A 19,177-nucleotide genomic window follows, 5' to 3' on the forward strand; every position below is an offset into this window, starting at 1 on the left:
ATTTATATCATAGCAACGCTATAAAGGCTTGATCCTTTACGGAGTTAGCGATCATGCAAAAGGCAAGAACTGCACAGGTTTTGATAAGGGAGAGGAGAGGGAGCTGAGGGTGGGGACTTCCTGCAAGCCCATGAGAAGGTGGTCAGGTGCTGAGAGGGAGCTGTAGGTGGGCACTTCCTGCAAGCCCATGAGAAGGTGGTCAGGTGCTGAGGGAGAGAAGGAGCTGAGGGTGGGGACATCCTGGAAGCTCATGAGAAGGTGGTCAGGTGCTGAGAGGGAGCTGTAGGTGGGCATTTCCTGCAAGCCCATGAAAAGGTGGTCAGGTGCTGAGGAGCTGAGGGTGGGGACATCCTGGAAGCCCATGAGAAGGTGGTCAGGTGCTGAGAGGGAGCTGTAGGTGGGTACTTCCTGCAAGCCCATGAGAAGGTGGTCAGGTGCTGAGGGAGATGAAAAGGATCTGAGGGTGGGGACTTCCTGCAAGCCCATGAGAAGGTGGTCAGGTGCTGAGAGGGAGCTGTAGGTGGGTACTTCCTGCAAGTCCATAAGAAGGTGGTCAGGTGCTGAGGGAGAGGAGAAGGAGCTGAGGGTGGGGACTTCCTGCAAAGCCCATGAGAAGGTGGTCAGGTGCTGAGCGGGCGCTGTAGGTGGGGACTTCCTGCAAGCCCATGAGAAGGTGGTCAGGTGCTGGGAGGGCGCTGTAGGTAGGGACTACCTGCAAGCCCATGAGAAGGTGGACTAAGTGCGGAGAGAGATGAGAAGGAGCTGAGGGTGGGGACTTCCTGCAAGCCCATGAGAAGGTGGTCAGGTGCTGAGAGGGAGCTGTAGGTGGGCACTTCCTGCAAGCCCATGAGAAGGTGGTCAGGTGCTGAGGGAGAGAAGGAGCTGAGGGTGGGGACATCCTGGAAGCTCATGAGAAGGTGGTCAGGTGCTGAGAGGGAGCTGTAGGTGGGCACTTCCTGCAAGCCCATGAAAAGGTGGTCAGGTGCTGAGGAGCTGAGGGTGGGGACATCCTGGAAGCCCATGAGAAGGTGGTCAGGTGCTGAGAGGGAGCTGTAGGTGGGCACTTCCTGCAAGCCCATGAGAAGGTGGTCAGGTGCTGAGGGAGAGGAGAAGGAGCTGAGGGTGGGGACTTCCTGCAAAGCCCATGAGAAGGTGGTCAGGTGCTGAGCGGGCGCTGTAGGTGGGGACTTCCTGCAAGCCCATGAGAAGGTGGTCAGGTGCTGGGAGGGCGCTGTAGGTAGGGACTACCTGCAAGCCCATGAGAAGGTGGACTGGGTGCGGAGAGAGATGAGAAGGAGCTGAGGGTGGGGACTTCCTGCAAGCCAATGAGAAGGTGGTCAGGTGCTGAGGGAGATGAGGAGCTGTAGGTGGGAACTTTTTTGCAAGCCCATTAGAGGAGATGGTCAGGAAAGAGAGAAAGCAACTTAAAGGACTAACGAGGCCAACTGTGTAAAAAAAAAGTTAATTACTTGCCTCTCCGTTTCAGGCACGGAGGACGCCGTCCGCGCCACTCCGCCGGGTCCCCCCGCTCATTATCCCCCCCGGGCCGGCTCCCGACCCCACGGCCTGGGCTCTCCTTCCCCTCCAAAGATGGCCGCTTCCTCTGGCCGCGGCTGCGCAGCTCTAGGGCCAACCCCTCCGATCCACGCTACGTAGCGTGGATCGGAGGGGTTGGCCCTAGAGCTGCGCAGCCGCATTCGCGGCCAGGCGGACTTCGCAGCTGCGGCCAGAGGAAGCGGCCATCTTTGGAGGAGAAGGAGAGCCCGACCCGGGCCGTGGGGATAATGAGCGGGGGGACCCGGCGGAGCGGCACGGACGGCGTCCTCCGTGCCTGAAACGGAGAGGCAAGTAATTAACTTTTTTTACACAGTTGGCCTCGTAAGTCCTTTAAAAACATTTAAACAATTAGGATACGTACAATGGCTTGGTTGAACTTGGACTCAATCTCTCCCAGCAGCCAATCATATGCCTCTCCACTAAGCCGAAATTCTTCTATCATTCGTTTGCTGCACAACGTAGAGCGCAAGTGGATATTAAAAAGAAGAGTTGCATTCTCCTGAGCCTGCCGACTCAAAGGATCGTCTCCATTCACAATCACCAGCTTCTTACTGAGATCTTTCACACCTGGGAGACCAGAGAGAGAAATAAGACATGAAACCATGAGAGGAGGAGCAGGACAGAGGCAGTGACCGGTTACAGCAGAAACAAATCAAGAATGGAAGGGTAGGGAATAAGAGCGAGGGCTATAAAAAGAGCACAAGAGATTTGGGTGCAGCTGGCGCCACCATAGGCCGTAATAGGAATTACGGCTATAGCGGCGCTCAGTGAGTAATTTGGGCACCGTCAAAAGATGTAGCACAAATTACTACAAAAACACTAATTCGGCCACCAGCAATAGCTAGAAGCTGAATTAAGTCTTTCCCCACCATCTATGGCGCCTAGAGGGGGAATAGTAATTAACACCGCCGGGACATGTGCAGGAGCAGGGTGAGCAGTTTCTCTGCATCTCCCGGCAGCCGTTTCATAGGTATGCAATAAGAGGAGGTGATAGGACAGAGAAGCACAGTGAGTGGTTACACCAATACTCTGTAAAGGTTAGAGAATGAGGGGACCTCCCCCCACCACACAACCCTATTGTACACTCACCGTCCACTACTTTAATGGGGTGAAGATCGGACGGCATTCTTGTATTTATGTGAAAGATCTTCTGAGCATTCCAGATCATTCTCAGCAGGTTACATGGAAGGACGACCTGTTAGTAGATGATAAAAGACACTCAGCACATCTTGAAGTCTACAAAGTATGCTATTAACAGCAGCAACAGAAGCAATACTCACCTTGCTGTCTCCAGTGGGGAAAATAACTCTCAGAACCTCCCTGTCTTCTCTCATCTTTTCAAATTCTTTTTCCAGTTCATTCTGAATGTGAGCATTGCTCAGAATGTCCTTCACCACCTCTTCTTGTAAGGTCCTGCGCAAAGCTCGCTCATTCGTATAATCAAACCGGAACCTGTGGAAGAATCACATCAGGAACGCTGGAATCTACCAGTAGGAGGACAGAACAAGCCCAGACCAGAGCCCCAACACTCACTTCTTCTCAAACGCTTTGTTGGAGGGTTTCAAGGTTGCCAAATTTTGGAACTCCACTCCCTCACCAGCCAATCCGTCCTCCCCATACCGGAGCTGGACCACCTGATTGATAGAGTTACGTACTGTAGCGTCATACTTCACCATTACCGACTCCATAGACTTAATAAGACGCCGCTGGATATAACCTGAAGAGAAAAGCCAGGAGATGGGTGAGCGAAGTGTACAAGGCCCAGGATCATCTCCACCGCTACTACTGTATGCTGTGCCCCCACACATTTTAGATTGTAAGCCTGATGGGACAGGTCCTCTACCCTCCTATCGTATCTTGTGTTTCTTTCCTCATATTGTAAGCCTTATGGGACAGGTCCTCTTCCCTCATACAATATCCTGTGTCCCTACACATCTTAGATTATAAGCCTTATGGCTCTTCTGCCCCTCGTTTCACTGATTGTCTCATGCATGTACTCTACACCTGACGTATCTTTAGTTTATTAACCCCCATTACTGTGACAATACACCATTTGTCCAAATTCAGCACAAATCATCCACTGGGAACAGCAGAGTTGTCCATAAAGTTTGTGTCTCTTGAAACCAGAAAATGCTCTTTAGAGCTGACAAGTCCGCTTTCTCTCTCTCTAAACGGCAATGGGCGAAAGAACTAATTGCCAAAACGGTTTACCCTTCTGCTGAAGTCATAAACTGCACTAAGAGCTGCCGTAAACGCAATACATCTCCCTCCACCTGGACTAGTCCCCAACATACCAGCATCAGCCTAAACGTCTGAGCAGAGTTCAGAGAGGATCTGATAAGCCAGTAAATGAAATGATCCTGGCAGCCTGAATGAAGACAAGATGCCGGGGAGAGCCTCTGATGCTTGGTCACAAGAGTTTATAGACGATTAAAGATCTACCGTACATGTCATATTTTCATCAACACCGGTCTTATGAAACTCCGTTATTTAGAATTTATTCAAAGAAATATGAATGTTTAGAAGGATGAATCATAACTATTATAATCCAAAGACAAGATATTCTTTTCTCAGGCATGGATTATGTATTCAGCGTCTAATACTCAGGAGATGATGCTTAAACCGACACGGAAGTTACTGCACTATACTTTTACTTGGGAGGATTGGCATAAGCTTGTATATGTCCATTAGGGATCATCAATGACATGCAAATATCTCCAAGTCCCTGCAGGATTATGTACATTTGCATGCAAATCTATGCCACATGAAAAATGGACCAATCAAGACCCACCAAGGATTAAATTAGTACTTTTCAAGCCAAATACTGTAGTTACAGATAAATGTACATAAATCCTGCATGAACTCAAATATTTGCATCTTACTGATCCATCCCTAATGTCCATTTATTCCTTTAATAAGGGGACTCAGACTGCAGAGGTGGACCAGCTCCCATTACAGAAAAGGGGCTAAAAGTCTGCGATATAGATTCAGTGTCCTCTGCTGGTCTGCTGACACCACCTGCTGATACCAGAACAGACCTCTGCTGACCCACCACCTGCTGATACCAGAACAGACCTCTGCTGACCCACCACCTGCTGATACCAGAACAGACCTCTGCTCATCCACCACCTGCTGATACCAGAACAGACCTCTGCTGACCCACCACCTGCTGATACCAGAACAGACTTCTGCTGACCCACCACCTGCTGATACCAGAACAGACTTCTGCTGACCCACCACCTGCTGATACCAGAACAGACCTCTGCTGACCCACCACCTGCTGATACCAGAACAGACCTCTGCTCATCCACCACCTGCTGATACCAGAACAGACCTCTGCTGACCCACCACCTGCTGATACCAGAACAGACCTCTGCTGACCCACCACCTGCTGATACCAGAACAGACCTCTGCTGACCCACCATCTGCTGATACCAGAACAGACCTCTGCTGACCCACCACCTGCTGATACCAGAACAGACCTCTGCTGACCCACCACCTGCTGATACCAGAACAGACTTCTGCTGACCCACCACCCGCTGATACCAGAACAGACCTCTGCTGACACCACCTGCTGATACCAGAACAGACCTCTGCTGACCCACCACCTGCTGATACCAGAACAGACTTCTGCTGACCCACCACCCGCTGATACCAGAACAGACCTCTGCTGACCCACCACCTGCTGATACCAGAACAGACCTCTGCTGACCCACCACCTGCTGATACCAGAACAGACTTCTGCTGACACACCACCCGCTGATACCAGAACAGACCTCTGCTGACCCACCACCTGCTGATACCAGAACAGACCTCTGCTGACCCACCACCTGCTGATACCAGAACAGACCTCTGCTGACCCACCACCTGCTGATACCAGAACAGGCCTCTGCTGACCCACCACCCGCTGATACCAGAACAGGCCTCTGCTGACCCACCACCCGCTGATACCAGAACAGACCTCTGCTGATCCACCACCTGCTGATACCAGAACAGATCTCTGCTGACCCACCACCTGCTGATACCAGAACAGACCTCTGCTCATCCACCACCCGCTGATACCAGAACAGACCTCTGCTGCCCCACCACCTGCTGATACCAGAACAGACCTCTGCTGACCCACCACCTGCTGATACCAGAACAGACTTCTGCTGACCCACCACCCGCTGATACCAGAACAGACCTCTGCTGACCCACCACCTGCTGATACCAGAACAGACCTCTGCTGACCCACCACCTGCTGATACCAGAACAGACCTCTGCTGACCCACCACCTGCTGATACCAGAACAGGCCTCTGCTGACCCACCACCCGCTGATACCAGAACAGACCTCTGCTGATCCACCACCTGCTGATACCAGAACAGGCCTCTGCTGACCCACCACCCGCTGATACCAGAACAGACCTCTGCTGACCCACCACCTGCTGATACCAGAACAGACCTCTGCTGACCCACCACCTGCTGATACCAGAACAGACCTCTGCTGACCCACCACCTGCTGATACCAGAACAGATCTCTGCTGACCCACCACCTGCTGATACCAGAACAGACCTCTGCTCATCCACCACCCGCTGATACCAGAACAGACCTCTGCTGACCCACCACCTGCTGATACCAGAACAGACCTCTGCTGACCCACCACCTGCTGATACCAGAACAGACCTCTGCTGACCCACCACCTGCTGATACCAGAACAGACCTCTGCTGACCCACCACCTGCTGATACCAGAACAGACCTCTGCTGATCCACCACCCGCTGATACCAGAACAGACCTCTGCTGACCCACCACCTGCTGATACCAGAACAGACCTCTGCTGACGCACCACCTGCTGATACCAGAACAGACCTCTGCTCATCCACTACCCGCTGATACCAGAACAGACCTCTGCTGACACACCACCTGCTGATACCAGAACAGACCTCTGCTGACCCACCATCTGCTGATACCAGAACAGACCTCTGCTGACCCACAACCCGCTGATACCAGAACAGACCTCTGCTGACCCACCACCCGCTGATACCAGAACAGACCTCTGCTGACCCACCACCTGCTGATACCAGAACAGACCTCTGCTGACCCACCACCTGCTGATACCAGAACAGACCTCTGCTGACCCACCACCTGCCGATACCAGAACAGACTTCTGCTGATCCACCACCTGCTGATACCAGAACAGACTTCTGCAGACCCACCACCCGCTGATACCAGAACAGACCTCTGCTGACCCACCACCCGCTGATACCAGAACAGACTTCTGCTGATCCACCACCTGCTGATACCAGAACAGACTTCTGCTGACCCACCACCTGCTGATACCAGAACAGACCTCTGCTGACCCACCACCCGCTGATACCAGAACAGACCTCTGCTGACCCACCACCCGCTGATACCAGAACAGACCTCTGCTGGCCCACCACCTGCTGATACCAGAACAGACCTCTGCTGATCCACCACCTGCTGATACCAGAACAGACCTCTGCTGATCCACCACCCGCTGATACTGTCAGAATTCTAGCGGTTTTATTTATGCAGGAAAAACTGTCATATGTGTATGTATATATAAATATTAATAATCATTACAGTCCTTCCAAAGAAAGAAATAGTTATTGTTAAACCCTATACAATATACTTTAATACTGTGAAATATATTTAAAAGCTAGTGATAATTTGAGACAGTAAAACTCTTGTGGGATTGTTTTGGTTCTGGACAATTTTGTTTACATGTTCCTTGGTTGAAGGCCATTACAGCCAGCAAGAAAAGAAAAGTTTCCCAGACAGAGAAAGTCAAAATATGAAAGTTATATAAATATTAAACAAATAAGTTGTTTTCCCAATTAGTTAAAGATCATTCAATGATGCCATCTGGTGGTTTCTTACTTTTATAAAATCAACATTATTAATAGATTGTTATTTGTTATGAAATGCTGACCTCTGCCGGTGGACATTATATTTAATTTTATAAGAAAGACAAAAATATAGACATTGATTTTATATTATTAAGATTTAATATGTAATTATTCCTTATATGATTCATTGTTTTAAGAAGAATTATATAATAAGCTTTATATTTAAATAAGTATATTAGTAGCCTTGTATGTTTCAATAAGCCTTAAATTGCTGAAGGCTCTCACAGGTCTGGTTACAGTGTCAACCTGACCAATCTCATGTCTGGGGAAGTACCAAGACATTCCAACATAATTAGCAGCGAACACTTTATCAGAAATGCGTCATGAATGACATTGTTTAGTCTCCATGTCTGGGTCAGCCAACAGACAAGATGGCTGTTGACGTCCATTTTTAATTACGTGCGTCAGAAATGATCTAAACAAAATGTCAAGCACTCCAAATGACGTTAATTCCCACAAGATAAGGTAATTAAGAATTTATAAACAATAATATTGTGACTTAGGTAATCAAAACATGATAAAGCATTGACGCACGAAAGCTTTAGCCAATCAGAGCCTGGGATTCAGGGAAAGTCCAGATTAGGCAGCCATATTGCCTCCAACCCCTATAAAGGTAGAAGCTGAAAGCTCATAGTTTGCAGAAGCCCAACAATCTCCTGAGAAGACACATGAGACAGAAGCTACCTTCCCACACATGGTTCTAGATGCTGAAGAGATGACAGAGGGGGTAATATGCTTAATATTCTGGTGATTTACTTTATTAATTTTTCAGCATTAAAGTTTTATTAAGATGTTCGCAAGAAGTTTTTTAGAAGCTATTTTGTATGCTATTTCTTTAAGATTACTACAAGTTTTACACAGCTACTAGATACACAGCTATTGATACAGATGAGACTACTTTTGATCTTATTCTACATAACACAACTGTTATATTACTTTTTGAATGTACTTAGAAGATTGATGATCGCTTGGCTATAAAGCCTTGATAAGATGGAATACTGTTAGAAGGAAACACTACTTGCAACTGTTCATATTTTGTATACCCGTATTTTTCGCCGTATAAGACGCTCCGGCATATAAGACGCACCCAGATTTAGAGGGCAAAAATCAGGAAAAAAAGAAAAAAACTAAACCTAGGTGTGTCTATGATGCAGGGGTGTTTTAAGGACTTTTTACCTCCCCCTTTCCAGTTACATTACATACTATTACACCACATATGGGGACAGTGTTATGTGCTGTGTCCCCCTGTGCCTGCTGTGTCCCCCTGTGCTGTGTCTCCCTGTGCCTGCTGTGTCCCCCTGTGCCTGCTGTGTCCCCCTGTTTTGCCTGCTGTGTCCCCCTGTTCTGCCTGCAGCCCCCTGTGCCAGTGTCCCCCTGTTGTGGCATTGTCCCCATGTTGTGGCAGTGTCCCCTATTGTGGCAGTGTCCCCTATTGTGGCAGTGTCCCCTATTGTGGCAGTGTCCCCTATTGTGGCAGTGTCCCCCTGTTGTGCCAGTGTCCCCCTGTTGTGGCAGTGTCCCCCTGTTGTGGCAGTGTCCCCCTGTTGTGGCAGTGTCCCCCTGTTGTGGCAGTGTCCCCCTGTTGTGGCAGTGTCCCCCTGTTGTGGCAGTGTCCCCCTGTTACATAGTTACATAGTTACTTTGGTTGAAAAAAGACATACGTCCATCGAGTTCAACCAGTACAAAGTACAACTCCAGCCTGCTCCCTCACATATCCCTGTTGATCCAGAGGAAGGCGAAAAAACCCTTACAAGGTTGTGGCAGTGTCCCCCTGTTGTGGCAGTGTCCCCTGTGCCTGTGGCCCCGTTATCCGTGTGTCCTCCAGTGCCGGTGTCCCCCTGTGCAGGTACACATACATTACCTGCTCCTGCCGCCGCGCTCCTGGCTCCCCGATCCTCTTCTTCCATCTACCGCTGCCCGGCCGAACATCGCTGGCCGGTCTTAGCCGCAGGGATACGCTATCAGCACACCACGTGCCGGGGTCACGCATGCCGCCTTACAACGCTGGCCGGTCCTAATTAGCCGCGCAGGGATACGCTATCAGCGTGCGCCGGGTCACACATGCGTATGCGTGACCCCGGCGCACGTGGTGTGCTGATAGTGTATCCCTGCGCGGCTAATTAGGACCGGCCAGCGTTCGGCGGCATGCGTGACCCCGGCACGTGGTGTGCTGATAGCGTATCCCTGCGGCTAATTAAGACCGGCCAGCGATGTTCGGCGGGGGCAGCAGCGGGCAGCGGTAGATGGAAGAAGAGGATCGGGGAGCCAGGATTGGAGCCAGGAGCGCGGCGGCAGGAGCAGGTAATGTATATAGTGCTTCCCTGCGCACCTCTGCATCCCGAAATCCGTACCTTCGCCGCATAAGACGCACCCACTTTTCCCCCAACATTTTGGGGAAGAAAAAGTGCGTCTTATACGGCGAAAAATACGGTATATGCTGCATGATAAGCAAATACAATTTTTTATATAAAATCATATACTGAGTGCTCTGATTCATTTCAAGGTATACCGTCAATCTATAATTACTGTTATAGAGGGTTCAGACCCCACTATGCCGGATTTATATGATAGCAACGCTTTAAGGGCTGGTCCTTTACTGAGTTGGCAATCATGAAAAAGGCAAAAACCGCACGGGTTTTTGACAATACCAGAACAGACCTCTGCTGACCCACCACCTGCTGATACCAGAACAGACCTCTGCTGACCCACCACCTGCTGATACCAGAACAGACCTCTGCTGACCCACCACCTGCTGATACCAGAACAGACCTCTGCTGATCCACCATCTGCTGATAACAGAACAGACCTCTGCTGACCCACCACCTGCTGATACCAGAACAGACCTCTGTTGACCCACCACCTGCTGATACCAGAACAGACCTCTGTTGACCCACCACCTGCTGATACCAGAACAGACCTCTGTTGACCCACCACCTGCTGATACCAGAACAGACCTCTGTTGACCCACCACCTGCTGATACCAGAACAGACCTCTGCTGACCCACCACCTGCTGATACCAGAACAGACCTCTGCTGATCCACCATCTGCTGATACCAGAACAGACCTCTGCTGACCCACCACCTGCTGATGCCAGAACAGACCTTTGCTGATACCAGAACAGACCTCTGCCGACGCACCACCCCCTGATACCAGAACAGACACCTGCTGACACCATCTGCTGATACCAGAACAGACCTCTGCTGACCCACCACCTGCTGATACCAGAACAGACCTCTGCTGACCCACCACCCGCTGATACAAGAACAGAGCTCTGCTGACCCACCATCTGCTGATACCAGAACAGACCTCTGCTGACCCATTACCCGCTGATACAAGAACAGACCTCTGCTGACCCACCACTTGCTGATACCAGAACAGACCTCTGCTGACCTACCACCCGCTGATACCAGAACAGACCTCTGCTGACTCACCACCCGCTGATACCAGAACAGACCTCTGCTGATCCACCACCCGCTGATACCAGAACAGACCTCTGCTGATCCACCACCTGCTGATACCAGAACAGACCTCTGCTGATCCACCATCTGCTGATACCAGAACAGACCTCTGCTGATCCACCATCTGCTGATACCAGAACAGACCTCTACTGATCCACCACCCGCTGATACCAGAACAGACCTCTACTCATCCACCACCTGCTGATACCAGAACAGACCTCTGCTGACCCACCACCCGCTGATCCCAAAACAGACCTCTGCTGACCCACCACCCGCTGATACCAGAACAGACCTCTGCTGATCCACCACCCACTGATCCCAGAACAGACCTCTGCTGATCCACCACCTGCTGATACCAGAACAGACCTCTGCTGACCCACCACCCGCTGATACCAGAACAGACCTCTACTAACCCACCACCTGCTGATACCAGAATAGACCTCTGCTGACCCACCACCTGCTGATACCAGAATAGACCTCTGCTGACCCACCACCTGCTGATACCAGAACAGACCTCTGCTGACCCACCACCTGCTGATACCAGAACAGACCTCTGCTGACCCACCACCCGCTGATACCAGAACAGACTTCTGCTGACCCACCACCCGCTGATACCAGAACAGACCTCTGCTGACCCACCACCTGCTGATACCAGAACAGACCTCTGCTGACCCACCACCTGCTGATACCAGAATAGACCTCTGCTGACCCACCACCCGCTGATACCAGAACAGACTTCTGCTGACCCACCACCCGCTGATACCAGAACAGACCTCTGCTGATCCACCACCTGCTGATACCAGAACAGACCTCTGCTGACCCACCACCTGCTGATACCAGAACAGACTTCTGCTGACCCACCACCTGCTGATACCAGAACAGACCTCTGCTGACCCACCACCCGCTGATACCAGAACAGACCTCTGCTGACCCACCACCTGCTGATACCAGAACAGACCTCTGCTGACCCACCACCCGCTGATACCAGAACAGACCTCTGCTGACCCACCACCTGCTGATACCAGAATAGACCTCTGCTGACCCACCACCCGCTGATACCAGAACAGACTTCTGCTGACCCACCACCCGCTGATACCAGAACAGACCTCTGCTGACCCACCACCCGCTGATACCAGAACAGACCTCTGCTGACCCACCACCCGCTGATACCAGAACAGACCTCTGCTGACCCACCACCTGCTGATACCAGAACAGACCTCTGCTGACACACCACCTGCTGATACCAGAACAGACCTCTGCTGGCCCACCACCTGCTGATACCAGAACAGACCTCTGCTGACCCACCACCTGCTGATACCAGAATAGACCTCTGCTGACCCACCACCCGCTGATACCAGAACAGACTTCTGCTGACCCACCACCCGCTGATACCAGAACAGACCTCTGCTGATCCACCACCTGCTGATACCAGAACAGACCTCTGCTGACCCACCACCTGCTGATACCAGAAAAGACTTCTGCTGACCCACCACCTGCTGATACCAGAACAGACCTCTGCTGACCCACCACCTGCTGATACCAGAACAGACCTCTGCTGGCCCACCACCTGCTGATACCAGAACAGACCTCTGCTGACCCACCACCTGCTGATACCAGAATAGACCTCTGCTGACCCTTGCTGGACTTTTACAAAGACTTTCTTGGACTTCAGACTTCTAAACCTCAGCGATGCACAGCAATTTCACAGACAGCCTCAGCGCCAGTTAATACACATTTTAATTGCGGGACTCCCAGTGGCTAAGGCTGGATTTGCAGATGGAAGTAGCACTAAGGTTCGGTTTACATTGGGGATTCAAGCCAAACTGATCCGGTAAAACATGTCCAGTTTCAGCTTCACCTGATCCGTCAGGCTCGGTTCACACTGGCAAACGGATCTGTGTAAACAGATCTCATCACCGGTCGATCGGATCAGTTTTCACTCCGTTGCCACAGTAGCTGGGTGGGTGAAGGAGGGTTTCTTCCAGGCTTCTGTCTTCTTCCGCCTTCCATTGCATCCCATGTGGCGTCATGTGACTACCACGCTTCCTCCTCCTAGGTTGAAGGACGCAATGTGGGATGCAATTAAAAGCGGAAGAAGTCGGAAGCCTGGAAGAAAAACCCCCTTCTGCCCAGCTGCAGTTGAAGACAGAAGCCTGGGCAAGTTTAACCCTCCATCCCCCGCCCAGGTACACTTTAGGCCCAGTTCATGTCCCCACATTCCCCCCCCCCCCCCCCCCCCCGACCTCAGTGGATTTTGCCCCTTGGAACGGTCTCTCTTTACTAGTGTGAAGAAACGTTCCGCTCTCTCTCATTGCCACCAATGCAGCGCTTCATCTTTAGTTCTGCTGGGCTCAGCGGTCCGGGAAATTGCTGCAGGGAGGAAACTTGAAGTCTGCTCAGCGGATTGTGCGGAACGGATGCGTTTGAATGGCTGTATGTGAATAGATTCATAGGTTAACATTGGAACCGTTCGCATCCATTTCGGGAACGGACCATTTAACGCAAGTGTGAACCGGGCCTAAGTGCAGTGCTCTGAAGCGCCAGCATCTGATCACCTGACAGCGCACCACATGACAGCGCACCACATGACAGCGCACCACAAGAGGCTCTAACAAAACCACTCCAGAAGGTCAGAGAATTCAGCACAGGGAGTAACCTATAGTCCAGGCTTGCTAGAATACTTACCAGTCTCAGCAGTCTTCACAGCTGTGTCGATAAGACCCTCTCTTCCTCCCATAGCATGAAAGAAGAATTCAGTTGGGGTCAGACCTGCAAGATAGGAGTTTTCCACAAAGCCTCGACTCTCAGGGCCGTAATCATCCTTTATGAAGTGAGGGAGCGTCCGATGCTTGAAGCCAAAAGGAATTCGCTTACCCTCTACGTTCTGCTGACCGACAACAGCAATGACCTGGAAGAGAGCGCACCACAATTACCAGAATATGAATATACATATATATATATACATACATACATATATATGTTTTATTACGGTAGCTATGGGAGAGTGGGGGGAGTGAAGAGGGTCATTTTAACCTCCTTGCCGGTTTTCCCGACCTGAGCTCGGGGTAGAAAAAAAGAAGCTGTTAGCGGTGATCCCGAGCTCAGGTCGGGGTAGGGAGTGCAGCGCTTTACCTAAAGTTGTGGAGTGCGCCGCGCGATCGCGCTGTGCAGCAGGACTCCAGCCTCTCTCCCCGGCAGTGTGGGGTCTTTTCCTGGCCGCCGAGATCCCCATGTCCCCGCTATTCTTCCTGGGACCCGGCGGCCAATCGGAGCGGCAGTGGCGGCGTGACGTCATCAGGGGCGGGGATAATATTTAAAACTTGCTTCTCTGTATTAGAGAAATATAGAGAAGTTCGTTTATATGTATATTAGCGACATCTTGTGGTCAAAGAGAAAACTGCAGCGCAGGAGCCCAGGAAGGTAAATGTTTTATTCTGCTGCAGATCTCCCTGCCAGAATGATTTTTTTCAGGTTTTAGGGTCTGAAAGAGTGGAAAAAAATTGCACCTCTTTTAGACCCTAAAATCTGGAAAGAATCAGAACGGCAAGGAGGTTAATGGGGGATTTATGTATTTTTATTGAATTTAATGTATTGGGGTGTAATTTTATATTTGTCCCATTTGCCTGCACAGAACACTCCAGATGGCGTCAGCACAACCCCAAGCGGCTCTGGCCCAGGCGTAGTAGATGCCGACCTGGCAATGTCAGCACCTGCACCGGAGGGGAACAGACTTGTGGTGAGGGCACAGGACGTTTGCAAGTAGGTTGTAAGTAGATTTTTTTTTATTTGCTTGCATCTTTCCTGTAAAACACTCTTATAGTGTGAGCCAGCCCTTCTATGTAAATATTTCATATAAATTCATATATCTTCCAAGTGCCCAGGAGCACTCACAGTGGCTTTAGTGCAGGAAAGTGTGCCTAGGTCCTCACCCCAGTACCAAGGGGACACAACATAGAATCTCGCCAGGATCCTGTGCAACTTCATGAAGGCCCATGGGGGCCGAAACAGCGTCTGTCGTTGCTATCATATTGATGCCAATAAAGTTATAAAGAGCTTCTAAATACATCGAGTGGTGCCGGTCCTTTAGCGAGATTCTATAAAAATTCATATAAGCACTTTTTCTCCAGCAGATATTGAACGCCAGGGAGGATAAAGAAAAACAGCCATGAATGATTGAAGGAAAGGTCACACTCACCTGCGAGATGTTAATCTTGGATCCCTTAGCCCCAGACACCACCATAGACTTGAAGTTGTTGTACTCAGACAGGGACTTCTGAGCAGATGACCCAGTTTTATCTCTGGCATCGTTCAGAATTCTGTTCACTTGGTTTTCAAATGTCTGTCGCAGGGTATTTCCAGGTGTGGGTTCCAGCTCATTGTTGTGGGCCTTCTCAATAACCTGCAGATCACAGGCAATATGGTCATACACCCCAACCAGATCACTCCTATACATACACAAGCTAAGACCAGGTCTCCCCTCTATCACACGCACCCCAACTAGATCACACACAATTACCAGATCACTACTATACATACACAAGCAATGCCCAGATCACCCCCTATATATATACACAAGCAATGCCCAGATCACCCCCTCTATACATACACAAGCAATGACCAGGCCACCCCCTATACATACACAAGCAATGACCAGGCCACCCCCTATACATACACAAGCAATGACCAGGCCACCCCCTATACATACACAAGCAATGACCAGGCCACCCCCTATACATACACAAGCAATGACCAGGCAACCCCCTATACATACACAAGCAATGACCAGGCCACCCCCTATACATACACAAGCAATGACCAGGCCACCCCTATACATACACAAGCAATGCCCAGGCCTCCCCTATACATACACAAGCAATGACCAGGCCTCCCCTATACATACACAAGCAATGACCAGGCCACCCCTATACATACACAAGCAATGACCAGGCCACCCCTATACATACACAAGCAATGACCAGGCCACCCCCTATACATACACAAGCAATGACCAGGCCACCCCTATACATACACAAGCAATGCCCAGATCACCCCCTCTATACATACACAAGCAATGACCAGGCCACCCCTAAACATACACAAGCAATGACCAGATCACCCCCTATACATACACAAGCAATGACCAGGCCACCCCCTATACATACACAAGCAATGACCAGGCCACCCCCTATACATACACAAGCAATGACCAGGCCACCCCCTATATATACACAAGCAATGACCAGGCCACCCCTAAACATACACAAGCAATGCCCAGGCCACCCCTATACATACACAAGCAATGACCAGGCCACCCCCTATACATACACAAGCAATGACCAGGCCACCCCTATACATACACAAGCAATGACCAGGCCACCCCTATACATACACAAGCAATGACCAGGCCACCCCTATACATACACAAGCAATGACCAGGCCACCCCCTATACATACACAAGCAATGACCAGGCCACCCCTATACATACACAAGCAATGACCAGGCCACCCCCTATACATACACAAGCAATGACCAGGCCACCCCTATACATACACAAGCAATGACCAGGCCACCCCCTATACATACACAAGCAATGACCAGGCCACCCCTATACATACACAAGCAATGACCAGGCCACCCCTGTACATACACAAGCAATGACCAGGCCACCCCTATACATACACAAGCAATGACCAGATCACCCCATTTACATACACAAGCAATGACCAGGCAACCCCCTATACATACACAAGCAATGACCAGGCCACCCCCTATACATACACAAGCAATGACCAGGCCACCCCTATACATACACAAGCAATAACCAGGCCACCCCTATACATACACAAGCAATGACCAGGCCACCCCTGTACATACACAAGCAATGACCAGGCCACCCCTATACATACACAAGCAATGCCCAGATCACCCCCTCTATACATACACAAGCAATGACCAGGCCACCCCCTATACATACACAAGCAATGACCAGGCCACCCCTATACATACACAACCAATAACCAGGCCACCCCTATACATACACAAGCAATGACCAGGCCACCCCCTATACATACACAAGCAATGACCAGGCCACCCCTATACATACACAAGCAATGACCAGGCCACCCCTATACATACACAAGCAATGACCAGGCCACCCCCTATACATACACAAGCAATGACCAGGCCACCCCTATACATACACAAGCAATGACCAGGCCACCCCTGTACATACACAAGCAATGACCAGGCCACCCCTATACATACACAAGCAATGACCAGATCACCCCATTTACATACACAAGCAATGACCAGGCAACCCCCTATACATACACAAGCAATGACCAGGCCACCCCCTATACATACACAAGCAATGACCAGGCCACCCCTATACATACACAAGCAATTACCAGGCCACCCCTATACATACACAAGCAATGACCAGGCCACCCCTGTACATACACAAGCAATGACCAGGCCACCCCTATACATACACAAGCAATGACCAGGCCACCCCCTATACATACACAAGCAATGACCAGGCCACCCCTATACATACACAAGCAATGACCAGGCCACCCCCTATACATACACAAGCAATGACCAGGCCACCCCCTATACATACACAAGCAATGACCAGGCCACCCCCTATACATACACAAGCAATGACCAGGCCACCCCTATACATACACAAGCAATGACCAGGCCACCCCTATACATACACAAGCAATGACCAGATCACCCCCTATACATACACAAGCAATGACCAGGCCACCCCTATACATACACAAGCAATGACCAGGCCACCCCTATACATACACAAGCAATGCCCAGATCACCCCCTATATATACACAAGCAATGACCAGGCCACCCCCTATACATACACAAGCAATGACCAGGCCACCCCTATACATACACAAGCAATGCCCAGATCACCCCCTATATATACACAAGCAATGCCCAGATCACCCCCTCTATACATACACAAGCAATGACCAGGCAACCCCCTATACATACACAAGCAAAGACCAGGCCACCCCTATACATACACAAGCAATGACCAGGCCACCCCTATACATACACAAGCAATGACCAGGCCACCCCTATACATACACAAGCAATGCCCAGATCACCCCCTATACATACACAAGCAATGACCAGGCCACCCCCTATACATACACAAGCAATGACCAGGCCACCCCTATACATACACAAGCAATGACCAGGCCACCCCCTATATATACACAAGCAATGCCCAGATCACCCCCTCTATACATACACAAGCAATGACCAGGCAACCCCCTATACATACACAAGCAATGACCAGGCCACCCCTATACATACACAAGCAATGACCAGGCCACCCCTATACATACACAAGCAATGACCAGGCCACCCCTATACATACACAAGCAATGACCAGGCCACCCCTATACATACACAAGCAATGACCAGGCCACCCCTATACATACACAAGCAATGCCCAGATCACCCCTATACATACACAAGCAATGACCAGGCCACCCCTATACATACACAAGCAATGACCAGGCCACCCCTATACATACACAAGCAATGACCAGGCCACCCCCTATACATACACAAGCAATGACCAGGCCACCCCTATACATACACAAGCAATGACCAGGCCACCCCTATACATACACAAGCAATGACCAGGCCACCCCTATACATACACAAGCAATGACCAGGCCACCCCCTATACATACACAAGCAATGACCAGGCCACCCCCTATACATACCCAAGCAATGACCAGGCCACCCCCTATACATACCCAAGCAATGACCAGGCCACCCCCTATACATACACAAGCAATGACCAGGCCACCCCCTATACATACACAAGCAATGACCAGGCCACCCCTATACATACACAAGCAATGACCAGGCCACCCCTATACATACACAAGCAATGACCAGGCCACCCCCTATACATACACAAGCAATGACCAGGCCACCCCTATACATACACAAGCAATGCCCAGGCCACCCCCTATACATACACAAGCAATGACCAGGCCACCCCCTATACATACACAAGCAATGACCAGGCCACCCCCTATACATACACAAGCAATGACCAGGCCACCCCTATACATACACAAGCAATGACCAGGCCACCCCTATACATACACAAGCAATGACCAGATCACCCCCTATACATACACAAGCAATGACCAGGCCACCCCTATACATACACAAGCAATGACCAGGCCACCCCTATACATACA

At 50.4% G+C, this 19,177-nt stretch overlaps 1 protein-coding gene across 2 annotated transcripts in view; it reads right to left on the bottom strand.

Moving 5' to 3' along the window:
- POLR2A (RNA polymerase II subunit A) overlaps positions 1–19,177 on the bottom strand; it is a 127,497-nt gene that overhangs the window by 26,909 nt on the left and 81,411 nt on the right. For both annotated transcript variants that reach the window (XM_068273793.1, XM_068273794.1), the window contains 6 exons: positions 15,122–15,325; positions 13,612–13,834; positions 3,091–3,274; positions 2,838–3,009; positions 2,647–2,752; positions 1,919–2,124 (listed from right to left, as the gene is read on the bottom strand). In XM_068273793.1, coding sequence (XP_068129894.1) covers positions 1,919–2,124; positions 2,647–2,752; positions 2,838–3,009; positions 3,091–3,274; positions 13,612–13,834; positions 15,122–15,325 — 1,095 coding nt within the window. The remainder of the gene's footprint in view (positions 1–1,918; positions 2,125–2,646; positions 2,753–2,837; positions 3,010–3,090; positions 3,275–13,611; positions 13,835–15,121; positions 15,326–19,177) is intronic.

The sequence above is a fragment of the Hyperolius riggenbachi genome, chromosome 3, assembly GCF_040937935.1.
Source record: "Hyperolius riggenbachi isolate aHypRig1 chromosome 3, aHypRig1.pri, whole genome shotgun sequence".
In the NCBI taxonomy this organism is placed as follows: Eukaryota; Metazoa; Chordata; class Amphibia; order Anura; family Hyperoliidae; genus Hyperolius; species Hyperolius riggenbachi.